The sequence below is a fragment of the Eufriesea mexicana genome, unplaced genomic scaffold (assembly GCF_001483705.2).
Source record: "Eufriesea mexicana isolate 0111107269 unplaced genomic scaffold, ASM148370v2 scaffold654, whole genome shotgun sequence".
Taxonomy (NCBI): Eukaryota; Metazoa; Arthropoda; class Insecta; order Hymenoptera; family Apidae; genus Eufriesea; species Eufriesea mexicana.
In genome coordinates this window covers 812,610-826,210 of record NW_016908877.1, presented here as the reverse complement: position 1 = coordinate 826,210, position 13,601 = coordinate 812,610, and the positions used below count along the sequence as shown (strand labels likewise).

At 38.0% G+C, this 13,601-nt stretch overlaps 4 protein-coding genes across 11 annotated transcripts in view; all 4 read left to right on the top strand.

Annotated features, from left to right (window-relative positions):
- The window catches only part of RIC-3 (RIC3 acetylcholine receptor chaperone), a 7,315-nt gene extending 4,655 nt beyond the window's left edge, over positions 1-2,660 (top strand). For 3 of the 4 annotated variants that reach the window (XM_017898747.1, XM_017898746.1, XM_017898745.1), the window contains 3 exons: positions 1,006-1,163; positions 1,230-1,416; positions 1,956-2,660. In XM_017898747.1, coding sequence (XP_017754236.1) covers positions 1,006-1,163; positions 1,230-1,416; positions 1,956-2,564 — 954 coding nt within the window. In that variant the 3' untranslated portion in view covers positions 2,565-2,660. Of the gene's footprint in view, positions 1-1,005; positions 1,164-1,229; positions 1,417-1,516; positions 1,561-1,955 lie in introns of all 4 variants that reach the window. The other variant, XM_017898748.1, reaches the window with a different exon arrangement.
- A 1,398-nt stretch (positions 2,661-4,058) lies between these two features.
- Positions 4,059-5,085, top strand: LOC108546471 (mitochondrial inner membrane protease subunit 2). Of its 3 annotated transcripts, none has more exons than XM_017898553.1 (3): positions 4,059-4,138; positions 4,478-4,799; positions 4,882-5,085. In XM_017898553.1, the coding sequence occupies exons 2-3, from the start codon at positions 4,494-4,496 to the stop codon at positions 5,080-5,082; spliced, it is 507 nt and encodes a 168-aa protein (XP_017754042.1). In that variant the 5' UTR covers positions 4,059-4,138; positions 4,478-4,493; the 3' UTR covers positions 5,083-5,085. The 3 variants fall into 3 exon arrangements, with proteins under 3 accessions (XP_017754042.1, XP_017754040.1, XP_017754041.1); XM_017898551.1 differs by lacking the exon at positions 4,059-4,138 and adding an exon at positions 4,197-4,282; XM_017898552.1 differs by lacking the exon at positions 4,059-4,138 and adding an exon at positions 4,313-4,393.
- Positions 5,085-7,321, top strand: LOC108546470 (integrin-alpha FG-GAP repeat-containing protein 2). 3 transcript variants are annotated; one of them, XM_017898550.1, is made up of 6 exons: positions 5,085-5,217; positions 5,325-5,544; positions 5,617-5,933; positions 6,014-6,729; positions 6,788-7,022; positions 7,090-7,321. In XM_017898550.1, the coding sequence occupies exons 1-6, from the start codon at positions 5,107-5,109 to the stop codon at positions 7,267-7,269; spliced, it is 1,779 nt and encodes a 592-aa protein (XP_017754039.1). In that variant the 5' UTR covers positions 5,085-5,106; the 3' UTR covers positions 7,270-7,321. The 3 variants fall into 3 exon arrangements, with proteins under 3 accessions (XP_017754039.1, XP_017754038.1, XP_017754037.1); XM_017898549.1 differs by having other exon boundaries at positions 5,085-5,253; positions 5,644-5,933; XM_017898548.1 differs by having other exon boundaries at positions 5,085-5,253.
- A 467-nt stretch (positions 7,322-7,788) lies between these two features.
- On the top strand, positions 7,789-12,530 carry LOC108546467 (sodium-coupled monocarboxylate transporter 2). Its single transcript, XM_017898543.1, has 9 exons — positions 7,789-7,964; positions 8,343-8,558; positions 8,669-9,014; positions 9,692-9,846; positions 9,910-10,050; positions 10,114-10,222; positions 10,350-10,571; positions 10,643-11,151; positions 11,210-12,530. Exons 2-9 carry the CDS (start codon positions 8,344-8,346, stop codon positions 11,301-11,303), a joined length of 1,791 nt encoding a protein of 596 aa, XP_017754032.1. The 5' UTR covers positions 7,789-7,964; position 8,343; the 3' UTR covers positions 11,304-12,530.
- Positions 12,531-13,601: the final 1,071 nt, after the last annotated feature.

The window sequence follows — 13,601 nt, the reverse complement described above, 5'->3', positions numbered from 1 at the left end:
TGAAGTTCCAGCTTTGCAACGAAATTATAAAAGTTCATAAATTAATTACAGAAATTGAGTAATTAATAATTTTTCACTGCCGGAACCATTCTATCCTTGTCTATCTCCTCTCTGTCCTTGTCTGTCACGTGACGAGCACTTCGACGACCTCCTTGCCTATTCTATATTCCTATCACTTTTCCGAGCAAATGAGCCCGAATCATAGATGGCGGTGATCGCAGGCGGTAAAATTTTTATTCGAACTAAATACTAGAAATCAATTCGGCTATAGAAAATTGATAAATTTCCAAGTATTTGCAATTAATTCATGAACATTTATAGCTGCACAGCAAAGTTAGAATTATAGGCAACATTCTTATAGGATGTTTAATTTAATAATTAATACTTACATGAGTGGTAGGTTTTGTATTTCCTGTAGTAAATAAGATTGCTACAGAAAAGTGTTTTCTTGCATAATATTCTTATTATTTTGTAATATATATATATATATATATACTAGCATAAGCATATAAAATAAATTTTTTTATTAAGAAATTTTATTTACAATTGTTTATTTACAATGTTTTCACAGGCGAAGAGTGAATACAAAATCAAAATTAGATTGAAAAAAACTACGAACTATGGACAGGAATCGAACACCCTGCACCTCCAGCATAGGAATTTTCGAATGTCGCTGTTTGGCCACAACTTCACTTGAAAATTTTTGTAAATAAATCTATAGTTAAAAATATAATAAAGCTTTAATCATAAATATTTCAAAAATTATTGAGTAATTGCGGCTACAATGATATATATTCTTGAACTGTATAACGAAATCTACAAACCTGCAAAGTTTCAACTAAATCGGTGACCCAAAGGACCTGAACTTCCCTTGTGAGTTATAAGTATTAACCATTATAATATAGTTCTCATAGCATACATTATATTTATCGTATAAAGAAATGTGTAATTATCCTTTTACGAAAATAGTATACAAAATCATTATTCAGATATTTTGATTTACAGGACAATACCGGTGCCCAGGCTAAACATAGTACAGCAGATGAAGAAATAGAAAACATAGAAAATTCACCAACTGTTAAAGTCATGGGTATGGAAATGACAGCTAGTTGCGAGGGCAAAGGTAGTAGACCAACTACTCCTATAATTCCAATTTCACCAAGGTAAGAAAAATACTTTAAATAAAATATAGTATATTTAACAAATAAGATTGTATTGTATTTCTTCAGTCATATAGAGAGGGAAAAGACACCACCAAAACCAATATATTTAGAAGGTGCACTTCCTCCGCAATGTGAATTACTTGTAACAGATTCAGAAACACAAGCTCAAAAAGCAGAAGAAGATGTGGAAGCACCTGTTGTACTTTCAGGCAAAATGACTCTCTCTCTCATCAGTCTCGACCAAAATGCACCTGTAAGAAAATATTAGAATTACCAACAGAATCAAATGAATCTACGGAGCCTTGTTTTATTTGGTGATTCTTTCATTCACTTAATTATTTGTTTTTGTACAGACTTTTTAACATGGAAATGGCAAATCACAGGAATTCTTTAAGATGTACAAATTATTTTTAAATAATTACTTGTATGAACTTAATACTAGTATGTTACAGCAATTATTAATTTGTGATTTGTTTTCAGTATTAATATTTAATTTATGTTAAATTTGATACTAATATGTTACTAATATGCTTTGACTTAAAATATATATATCATGTATATTTTGTCCTTTATATTGTTGCAATTATTAACATAGGTAATATATCATTAACCGAATAATTACAATTAATTTATGACTTTGTTGAAAGATCAGTAAATATTATTTATTTAAATTAATTAAATTTACAAAATCATTTTACATTTAGTTGCAGTATTTAGTTACTCCTATTTAGAAACTATAAATGTTACAGAACAACAAAGATAAAGGTACTAAATATTGTTTTATTATACTAGGAATTTGAGGAAGAAGATCAAGAAATACGGAATGCAGAAGGTACGACCTTAAATACAGAAGATACCGAGAAAGAACTAAATATTGGAACAATTAACGATAGAAAAGGGGAAATAAATACTAAAAAGGATAAAGTTGAAAATCAAACAAGCAAAGTCTATGAAGAGGAACAATATGCAGAAAGGGTAAAAGAAGAACTAAAAATTCCTGTGAAGGAAGAAAGGAGTAATGATGATGTGGAATATAAACAAGAAAAGCAAATAGATTATGACGAAGGAAGAGAAAAAAAAGAAGCAAAAGGAATTAAAGACATAGAAAAGATTGAAGAAAAAAAGAAAGAAGAAGTAAGGGAAACTAAAGAAGAGGAAGAAAAAGAAATGAAACAAACTGCAGAAGGGGAGGTGGCAGTGAAACAAATTGAAAAGGAGGAGAAGGAGGAGGAGGAGGAGGAGGAGGAGGAAGTGAAACAAATTGCAGAGGAGGAGGAAGAGGTAGAACAAAGTGAAGAAGAAGAGGAAGAAAACAGAAAACAAACCAAAGGGGAAAACAAAAAAGGAGACGACGAAAAGCCTGAGGATAATAAAGTTGAACACTATGACATTTCAAAATAAAGAGGAAAATTGTAATGACAAATTGATGTTTGACTAAATCAGTGTTTACCAATCTTTAAAATTTACAAACTATAGTAAAATATAATAGATAAAAAATATCATGAATGGGATGGATATTGGTTAAGCACTGCCAAAGACCTAATATGTTCATAAGACTCGAATTTATTGCATGATTAGATTATTGCCTACTATATCTTGTATTTCATAGAATCAAAAATTTATTGATCAGAGGGGCCAAGTAAGAGGCAGTGCATTGTGCATATGTCCAATAAAGTCATTGTACAATGATAACCACAGAATTCAAACACAGTCAATAGGTGCTAAACAATTATTAATATTACACTGATATTAATTCTATGTTGAATATGATGATTGGCAAGCACTGATCTATAATGCTTGTACACATACCAATTATTTGAGTTTAGTGCCATTTAGAATCTTTTATTATGCAATTTAATGATTCTTTTTGTTCATTTTGTATTTATTTTCTTCAATTTTATATGGAATTCTATATGCAGTATTCGAGTTATACTTAGATGAGAATTTTTTAATAATGTAGTTTACAAAGCCATTTAGTATATAGTATTGTCATTTTCATACCTATGTGTAATTATCCAGTTACATATTAAAAACAAATGTTCTTCATCATTTTATGTATGACTTCATGATGTTATGTAAACACGAATAAAATTAAAATACAGGTTGAAATTACACTCAGTGTTGTGTAAAAATTAAAAGATTAGTTTTATTGCATGATCTTCCATAATAATGTTAACAGCATACTTTAATGTTCAAATTGTACATTTTTCAATAGTTATTAGTGTTGTTATGGAATGTCTATACAATTAGATAGCATTAATTGTGAATATATTTAACAATATTTTTATGTCAATAATGCAGAATTGTTGCATTTTTTATAACATGTATTATTACTAAGAAAACGCTAAATGTTATAAATAATTACCTGTTACAGTTTTGAAATTATTCCTAGTTGTAGAACTATTAAAAGTGTTTCTATATATTTAAATGGAAAAAAAGTTTAATATAAATAAATTTATCAATGACCAAGGAATTTTTTTGTACAGATTAGTTACATCATCCATTTACGTATATATCGTACTATTATTATCGAAATATTGTTCACTATTAAAAATACCGGTTAATTACATAACGAAGTATATATTTAAGCTTGTATATTTTAGTAGCAGTAGCTACCTTCGACACTGTTATTAATGAAATAAAGAATACTGTTACATCAAATTTCATGTTTTTTATTTCTGTTTAAAAATATATGTAGGTCTGGCATTGTATAATGCATGAATGTTTTTATAATAAAATTATGTATTTTATATGAACAATTTTTATGATGATACGCTGCATAATTTACAAAGAACAAATAGTATTATTGAATAACCAAGATTAAAAACAATTTACTTTGTACAATTAGCTACTATATACAGCCTTTAGGCTACATATATACATATGTAGTGAATAGAGATTTAGATTTTCTAACCTTTAAGTATCACATTTAAATTATCTTCGTTATCTACTTATTACCTACTTATTTCGTATATGTAATTAAATAAACAATAAGATTTGTTAGTTGTTTAATCCTTCGTAAAATATGAAATTTTTGTTGACGTAAATTTTGTGTTATGAAAAATTTAAAACTGAATTAACCTTTTATTTTAAACATCGCATGCTGATCTATATAAAAGGTTATTTGAATTTATAAATAAAAGATTATCATCAAATGTTGCTCATAGTTTTGTATTAACGAGAAAGAAATATAAAGTCTTATTTTGAGACACAAATTCGAAACCCTTACTGTAAAATTATGATCAATAAATGCAATAAAATGTTTTGCGTATATTCGTGGGTGTTTAACTTGGAAATATATTTATTGTTTTTAGTGCACAAATGCGATAAATGACAGTATTCCGACACATTGTGGGTATCCTTATAGGCATACCTATTGGAATTGCTTATATGAAGGAAGTTGGCTATGTAGCCAAAGTTGAAGGAGTCTCTATGCAACCAACTTTAAATCCAGACGAAAGGAATCCTGATTACGTGTTTTTGAATCGTCTAGCAATTCGTACTCAAGATATTCAGCGTGGTGAAATAATAACTGTTAAATCACCAAAAATTCCAGAACAAATTCTGATTAAACGTGTTATAGGACTTTCTGGAGATATTGTACGCACACACGGTTACAAAATCGACATTCTGGAGGTATTTCAGTTATTTATCTCATTAATTATTACTTGCAGAATTTTATAAACAATAATGGTTCGTATTCATATTTACTTATTAGGTACCCGAAGGTCATTGTTGGGTAGAAGGAGATCATATTGGTCATTCTATGGACTCCAATACTTTTGGACCAGTTTCCGTTGGATTAATAACCGCAAAAGCTACCTCCATAGTTTGGCCACCTAGCCGTTGGCAATATCTTTATCCTTCCTTGTCAAATCGTAATTTTCCATTGAATTTATCAAAGGTATCAGCTGGATAAAATTAAACATCAGGTGATAAAAAGATGAGGGCTGTCAGTTTTGTTAAAAGGCTACAATGGGATTTACCTGGCACTGTGTGTAGATATGGATTAACAATAGGAGATGTCGATAATGATGGTGATAATGAATTAGTTGTCGGTACCGCAGAGGGAGAACTTTATATTTTTAAAGTAAATTCTTTATTTATTAATAAAGAAGTAATCAATTATTACAAAATTTATACTAAATACCATAATCACAGGGGTCTGAGCTGTGGCAAAAGATACCTGGGTTAGGTCTTGTAACTAGCGTAGCAATAGGGGATATTTTTAATTATGGAAGAAATGCATTAGTCGTGATATGTGGAGATGGTTGGGCCCATATCTATTATAGCCCAAGATCTGTCAATCCCAGCATAACGAATGTAACATCGAGTCAACAATTAATTAAGGAAGCAGTTGATCAAGATGGCACAAAACACGGTGAGCTGAGAATTATTCTGTACCAAATTTAAAGAGGATTAAAATTCATGTATTATGAAATAAAAATCATAGGTCATGCAAGTGTCGATGTTGCAACAGGTGTTAACATAACAAGTTCCTCAAGTTTGGATCAAATAGATGGCAATACCGAAGTCAATGAATTGTCTGGTAAAATGGAATGTGTTCATGTACAAAGAATCCCAACCAATACAAAAATGGTTTTAGTAGCAGATGTTGATAAAGATGGTGCGAATGAGATGATACTTGGCTTGACTGATCGTGTAGTCAGATCTTACAGATGGTCAAGTAATCTAGAATTAGGAAGAGGAAAGCTAGTAGGATTAAATAAATGGGAATGTGCCAATCAAATAGGAACAGTCACATTACAGGTATAATAAATTTACAGTTCAATTTACAGTTCAATTTTTATTTATAATACTAATACATTTTTTTTTTTATTTTTGTGTAGCATATGGCTGATGGGACACCGACGTTATTAGTTGCTCAGCCTGGTGGAACGTTCATGCGAATTAAATGTAACCCGGAAGATTGTCATTTAGAAGATGAAACTCAGTACAAAGGTAACGAAACAGCAGCGAGTTGCGTAGACTATCAAACATTGGGAATATCCAGAATGCGCAATCAGAATATCTCGACAGAAATCATAGGAGACTTGGAGTGTATAGTAGAGAGTAAGGTGTCGAATTACGAATTGAAAGAGACATTACTTAAATCGAACGTTCTAAATGAAACTCAACATGGTAAAAACTTTAAACCTGTCTCGTTAGAACTTAAGAAAAATAATTCGCAATCAGAAGTAAGAAAAAATAGCTTTGGTACCATGGAAGAACGTAGGAGAAGTTCAACGGTAGAAAATTTTAAAGTAAATAAAACTTCCGAAACTATCGATTCTTCTAGTCGAGATCAGGTGGACGGTAATATTTTGGGAGGCAATGTGATACTCGGTGATTACGATGTCAAATCGGAGAAAGATTCTTTATTGCCCGCATACAAGCATTTTTCGTACCAAGATAGTAGCGATAATAGCAACGCTGAAGATCTAAAAAGGAAAGGTAAAACTGAAACCGAGGCGAGTGTACGAACGAATTCGTTACAAGGAAAACCCTATGCTCTTGCTACCTTAGACGGGACAATAATGTTAGTTAAAGATGAAGTAATTTTATGGTAAGCCTCGAAATCGTAATTATTTAATAGCAGTATATAAGTTGCAGAATATTTTCAGGTCGATGCAAGTAGATCATCAGATATTCGCTTTGTGTCGCTTAGATGTAACTGGTGACGGTTCTGATGAGATAGTAGCCTGTGCCTGGGATGGACAAACGTATATTTTAGATCAACAACGTAACAGCGTACGTTTTCAATTCGAAGAACCAGTTAGAGCATTCTGTACTGGTGATTATAACGTTACCCCCGGATTTCCGACACCCTGTCTCGTGTATAACAGTTTTAACAATAAGGTAACCTTTATCACTCGTTCGTAAAGCGTAAGGAAATCGATAAAATTACAAGTACCAATATTTACAGATTTTTCTTTATTACGACGTGATACTTCCAAGTATGGTTACTAAGCCTTTCAATCCAATCGAGGAACTCGATTCCGAGGAAAAGAAAATTTTAGACAATCTACTAGGAAACTGTACCGATGCGGAAAGGCAGCAAAAAATACAAGAGTTAACAGAATGCTTGTTATATGGAATATCTTAAAAAGATTCAACGTTGTAAATTATACGACGAAGAGAAAAATATATGCACATTCTTATAAACCATTCCTGACGTCATTTCCTTACGCGATATTATATCGATACGTGTGTAAGATTTCGTTCGAATAAACTAAATCGTTCTAGAAACAAACGATATTTGTTTAACGTCCAAGGGATTTATTACTCGTATTTCCGTATCTTTTCTATTCGCGAGTACAACGTTCTATCCGTATTGACAGGATCCAGCTTTTCGACGCAACATCCGTCGCCATTTCTGCCTTAGCGCGAAGGATATATGACCGACGAAAATTCTTCCAGATTTTTAGCAAACAAGACGAGAACGATATCGGTTACGGAATAACTCAAGGTTCGACCCAGAGACCATAAGGATACCAAACTATTTACAGAACATTGCGAAAGACGGAACTTTATCTACCCATCGTAAATTAGAATGATGTTCGTGCAAAATCAGTTAAACATATAGCATGGAGCTGTACCTTATCATTATTAGTAGGAATGTAGCTCTCATCGGGTACTTTTCCGAGCTTTTACAGAATCACGGTGTTCCATATTTATACATCGATTATTGATCGACGCATCCGAAAAATCCCCCGGATTACCAGCTAAATCTCAGCTATTGATTTAAGTATCGATGAATTCGCTAGTTGATAACGAGCAACGCAAATAGAAGACCGAGACGTGAGTGTGGCAAATATTAGATTTTAAGAGAATTTTTTGCTAGCCGTAATGGCTACCGAACGGGTAATTCGAATGGCGAACTACGATAAGCAACATACTATCGGGACGTATCTAGCAGTGTGATTTAACCCTTTGCACTCGAGAGGCGATTCTCAGTCGCCATTTAATCAGATTCTAAAGATCGTCGTTAATTGATATCTCGAATTTAAAATTGCCTAACGACGCGTGGAATATCGAGGTAAAATAATTCTTCTTATTTACCGTTTCGAAAATATCGTCGATTTTACGGCAGAAAGTCTTCGGATTACTATGTTTCTGTAAAGATCGCCGAGTGCAAAGGGTTAATTATTCAATTTCAATTTCGCCGATTTGTTTTAGAATGGCGGAGAACGAAACAACACTGGGCGGACAAGAACTGAGGGAACTTACATTCGGATGGACCGATTACTCCTTGTTCAGCGGTCTCTTGGGGATCAGTGTCCTCATAGGGATTTATTTTGGCTGTTTCAGCAAGAAACAGGATAATACCACTGAATATTTACTCGGAGGAAAAACAATGTCCTGTTTTCCAGTGAGCATGAGCTTAATTGCCAGGTAAAACGTAGAGAATATTTCTTCTTCGTTTTCTAACGGGTTGATCGACGTCGATGCCACAAATTCTTCATAAATTCTTCATTCTTTTCTTTTTTTTCCATTTATTTCAGCCACATATCTGCGGTCTCTCTGCTCGCTATACCGGTCGAGGTGTATCAGTATGGTACACAGTACGCTGTCTGCATTTTTACAGCGACCATATCGTGTGGCCTCATCTCGCTTATCTACGTGCCCGTATTTTATCAATTACAATTGACCAGTACCTTCGAATACCTGGAGATGAGATTCACCAGGCCAGTCCGGCTGTTTGCCTCGTTTCTTTACTCGCTTTCTCTGGTCATATACGTCCCCTTGATCATCTACGTGCCGGCCCTAGCATTTTCGCAGGCGACAGCGATCAATATTTACCTGATCACGCCGGTGATCTGCATCGTGTGCATATTCTACACGACTATAGTAAGTTACTTACGTCCCTCTCCATTAATTAAGCACCGGTTATATCGAAAATTTCTCGATCGGGTCACGGTCGTTTGGTCGTTGCCTCGAGCTTCACCGTACTTCATCGTAATCACGAATACTCGATATCAACGGAACATGGATCCCTTGTACTCGTCGATCCCGAATATCGTGGAATAATCGGTAAACCTAGACTTCCACCTCGGAGAACCGTTAAATGGCCTTGAATTCGCCTTAGGTGACCTCGAAGTATCGTCGAATGACCGTGAAATAACCTTGGACTGACCTTTGACGAGCAACTAAATAGCGAAATAGACTCGAGAGGAATCGAGGATAATTAAGGAAACGCGGATAATAACGCGATATTTACAAACAATGCCCACAATGTATAACTCGTTATCGCGTAACAAGTGGATGAATTTTTAGCCAGTATCTAGTCTACCGTGCTCCTGACGTGCTCGTAGTATCTCGTTAGACTGATAACTAAAAAGATTACGCGCGAAACATAGGAATCTCAGGTAAACAATCTCAGCTGGGAAGACGAAAAACACAGGTGGCGCACACGTCTCGCGGTACAAGCGTGAAACCGTTTCGTGCGGTCGTTTTCATTGTACACGACGGAGGATGTGTATCGATGGGTCTGTTTTGAAAATAAATCTCTTTTTCGAAACGTTCAGGGAGGCTTGAAAGCCGTTGTATGGGCGGACACCATCCAAATGACCGTGACGCTGGGAAGTCTGTTTGCCGTGTTCATTTTGGGCACCATAGCCGTGGGCGGTGTGTTCGAGACTTGGAGAGTGTCGGAGGAGGGTGGCAGAATAATATTTTGGAAGTACGAACCTAACTATTCGCTCTTCGAGAGAAAACGTTTCTCATTTGCCGTTTATCCTCGTAGCATGGATCCCAGCCCGTTCATCAGGAACTCCTTCTGGGGCATGTCGATCGGGATGACGACGACGTGGCTGTCGGGACTCGGCATCAGCCAAGTGTCTATGCAGAGATTTCTGGCAGTACCGAACATCAGAGAAGCCCACAAGTGAGTAAAACCGAAGATCAGATGAATCGGAGGATTTTGTAATCAACGAATTTCCTATCGCAGAGCAATAGCGTTTATGGGCCTGTGTATGGTCATCATGAAATGGGTGTCCGTCTTTACCGGCCTCATAATGTATACCAGGTATCACAGCTGCGATCCCATAAGTACAAAGGTACGTATACTCTCTCTCTCGTATTTTTCCTCCCTTTCTTTTTCCCCCGCTGTTTGATATACGAGCTCGTCGAAATTAATCGCGTTCGTTGCTTTCCAGCAATTTTAACGGATCGAATGATTTTCAGATTATTTCCAGGAGCGACCAATTACTTCCGTATTACGTGTTAGACGTCGCGGCGAACGTCCCGGGACTTCCTGGTCTTTTCTTGGCCGGTCTTGTTAGCGCTGGCCTCTCCACGATGAGCGCTAATTTGAACACAGTGGCCGGCACGATTTACGAGGATTTCATTGATCCGTGGCTGCCAGATTGCAGCAATAAAGAGAGCAGAGCGGCGAATATCATGAAGGTACACGGAAAATGTGATCTCTGCTTGTCCGTTTAAACAAAAGGAGTTATAAGCAACGTTACGATTTGCAGGGCATCGTGGTTGTCGTAGGATTAGTTTGCATGATGCTAGTTTTCGTCGTAGACCGTTTAGGCGACGTTTTCCGAGTTTCTCTCACTCTGCATAGTATCACGTCTGGCGCGATGTTGGGAATTTTCACCCTGGGAATGATAGTACCGTGGGCTACGTCGAAGGGAGCAATCACGGGTGGATTACTTTCCATGCTCTTCATGGTATGGATCATCGTTGGCGCTCAAGTGAGCATGGCCCAAAACAAATTGAACTATCCGCCTCTTCCTACGTCCAACGAGGATTGTTTGAACGTGGGCGTTTCGGTTAATAAAACAACCACGGGAACGGGTTATTCCCCGCCGAGTGACGACGACGACAAACCGTTCGTGCTCTTCACGATATCGTTCATGTATTACGCGTTGGTCGGCTTTGTGATCGTGATGGTAATAGGAACGATAGTCAGTTTCATCTTCGGAGCCAACGATTTGAGGACCATCAACAGGAATCACTTTCCACCGATTATTCAGAGGTACGACGGCACGTTCGTCTTGGGTTCCCCTCGAATTTTAAGCACTCGATCCTTTCAGATTCTTGCCGCCGGAAAAGTACACCGACGTCCCGATGCACTCGATTCCGAACACGTTGGTGTCGAACCCGGAGAAGGAAAAGCTGAACTCGTGAGGCGAACGTAACTCGCCTTACTCCTCTCCGGCACTCGGTGTTCTACCGACACCATACGCTCGTAAAGCGATGTAAACGCCGATTAAATCCGTACGTTAGAATGAAATAAAAGCTTCTTTTTAGTAAAAACTCGGAGCCGTTAAAGACAAACGAATCTCCGAGCGATAAATATCGGAGCACAGTCGAAAAGGTGGACCATTTGTCAGAAGAAAGCTCTACATAACTGGCTCGTCCCGGGTTGAAAGCACCCATTAGGCCCTCGATGAGGGTGTCAAATTGACTAGATTATATATCTGTCCCACGCATCTCGATACAAACAACTCGTCTAAACATCTGGAGGAACGATGCCTATCGGATTAGGACGAATGGAAATGCGGAGGGTGTTTTTTGTCCAGTCATTGGTCGAGTCGGTGCCGAAAATCCGCGAAAGACCGATCGTGAAGCGTGCACGACCACGGTTGCACGTGTCTGCACAGGCGAAATTCAGAAGGCACGCGATTCACTTGGAGCGAAGCAAACAATGCTCCGCGGGAAAGTTATCGCTCGTTTCTATAATACTTTCGTCAAACCCAGGGTCCGTTCGATACGGCATTAGCCGTTTCATTGCGAACGTTTGATCGTTTTACAAACGGCGAGTCGCGAGTTAGGCGATATACGCTTTGAAAAATTGCGCGCGATTTATCGTCGAGTGGCTTAGCGTGGCCGGTGACAATGGAGAAGACATTACAGTTGCTGCGAAAAATCCGCCACGAAGATATATGAAAATAACGCACAAAAGACGCGTACCAGTTGACGTTTTCACCGCGCAGCGTTATCGGCCACGGTTCACCGAGCTAAACGTGTAACTAACGCAGCTTTCTACGCTGTCGCGTTGTTACCAAGTGTCAACGTGTTTGTACGACCATTCGCGTTACGTTCGTTGCGTCGAATCGTACCGAGAAGAGGAAGCAGAAATAACAAAAATGCTGTGTAATTCGATTTTCGAAGAATCACGTCGCGACGATGCGGAGAGGAGAAGAGAGGAGAGATAAAAATAGCGTGGCGCGTTAAAATTCCAGAGTGAAAGTGAACGAAGGAAGTAACCCTTATCAAGGATTCGAGATATTATCCTTGGCTTTGAGAGGAGCTCCGGTCGGCGGACAGAGACGATTTCTCGGAGAGAAGGCTCGCAGGGACGTTACACGGCTGACGTAGAAACGGCACTTCTGTATCGAACCGGAGACCACATTCCACCGAACCATTTTATTTTATTGGACTGAAAGGTGTTCTGCCGCTCTCCGTCCTTCTTCCCCACCGGTCCGATTTCATCGCGTAGGTAAAATCTTCGAGGGAGAGGTCAGCCCATTGTGGTCGGGTGACAGATTTTTGACACATTCTGCCTGATTTCGTGTCGCGTGACAGAGGCACGATCTCGCCGCGGTCTTCCCATCGCTGATCGACTCTTTGCTATTAAAAGCGCCCGATCTCGATCTTAATCGTCAGCGAAAACACGCGAAGTAATTGCTCCCCTCTGCGTAGAACGGCAATGCCGATTCATTAAAACAGGCATTGCAACAACTACCTCGCGTTTTTTTCATTTTCTCTTTCGTTAATTAGCCTAACGAGCAGACACGGAGGGGAGCGAGCGAGAAAATATGGAAGAAATAAAGAGAAAGAGTATCGAAGAAGCACACGTAGGAAGGCAGGAACGGAGGTTTGGCTTAGGTTCTCTAATCTCTCCTTCTTGCTCGCTCTTTCTCCGTGTCTCATCGAGTGTAACTATATAACGGGGTTCCCTGGTTTTTGTGAGGTCACGGTATACGTGCAAAAGCGCATAAAAGCTGAGGGGGCCGTACGGTGTGGGATACGGCTTATTTCGGCGACAATGCGTAGGGCCAGGCGCGAGCATAAAGGAGCATAATGCACCCTGCTAACGTGAAAATTATTCTGTCAAACATTCGGACGTCGGATTACGGCGGTAACCTCGTGTCCTGGCAGGACACGCTTTTTCAGAAAAGACGCAGCCAACGGGCTGCGCAGATGCCGAAAGGATTCCTCGGTCAACGGAGACGATGCTTGATTTACGCGTCAACTCGGAGGACAGCAGATTGGGAGGTCGCGGAGGAACGGCGGAATTTATGGATCCATAAAATGCTAATATTACGCGCTATTTAGGAGAAGGGTTACGCTAACTCGATGATATAATTCCCGTTGCGCGCAACGATATCTCCTGCGGCATTAGCGTTCTCTAGCCCCCTAAACGTCACCGGCACTCGCGTATATTAGCCGCGTCTTTATTTTCTTTGCCGCGTTACGCGG

Coding starts and splice junctions, on each gene's coding strand:
- LOC108546467 (XM_017898543.1), top strand. CDS start 8,344: ATGGCGGAGAACGAAACAACACTGGGCGGACAAGAACTGAGGGAACTT. Junction 10,051..10,113: donor AACATCAGAGAAGCCCACAA/GTGAGTAAAACC, acceptor TTCCTATCGCAG/AGCAATAGCGTTTATGGGCC. Junction 10,572..10,642: donor GAGCGGCGAATATCATGAAG/GTACACGGAAAA, acceptor TACGATTTGCAG/GGCATCGTGGTTGTCGTAGG.
- LOC108546470 (XM_017898548.1), top strand. CDS start 5,107: ATGAGGGCTGTCAGTTTTGTTAAAAGGCTACAATGGGATTTACCTGGC. Junction 5,254..5,324: donor GAGAACTTTATATTTTTAAA/GTAAATTCTTTA, acceptor CCATAATCACAG/GGGTCTGAGCTGTGGCAAAA. Junction 5,545..5,616: donor TCAAGATGGCACAAAACACG/GTGAGCTGAGAA, acceptor TAAAAATCATAG/GTCATGCAAGTGTCGATGTT.
- LOC108546471 (XM_017898553.1), top strand. CDS start 4,494: ATGACAGTATTCCGACACATTGTGGGTATCCTTATAGGCATACCTATT. Junction 4,800..4,881: donor ACAAAATCGACATTCTGGAG/GTATTTCAGTTA, acceptor TTTACTTATTAG/GTACCCGAAGGTCATTGTTG.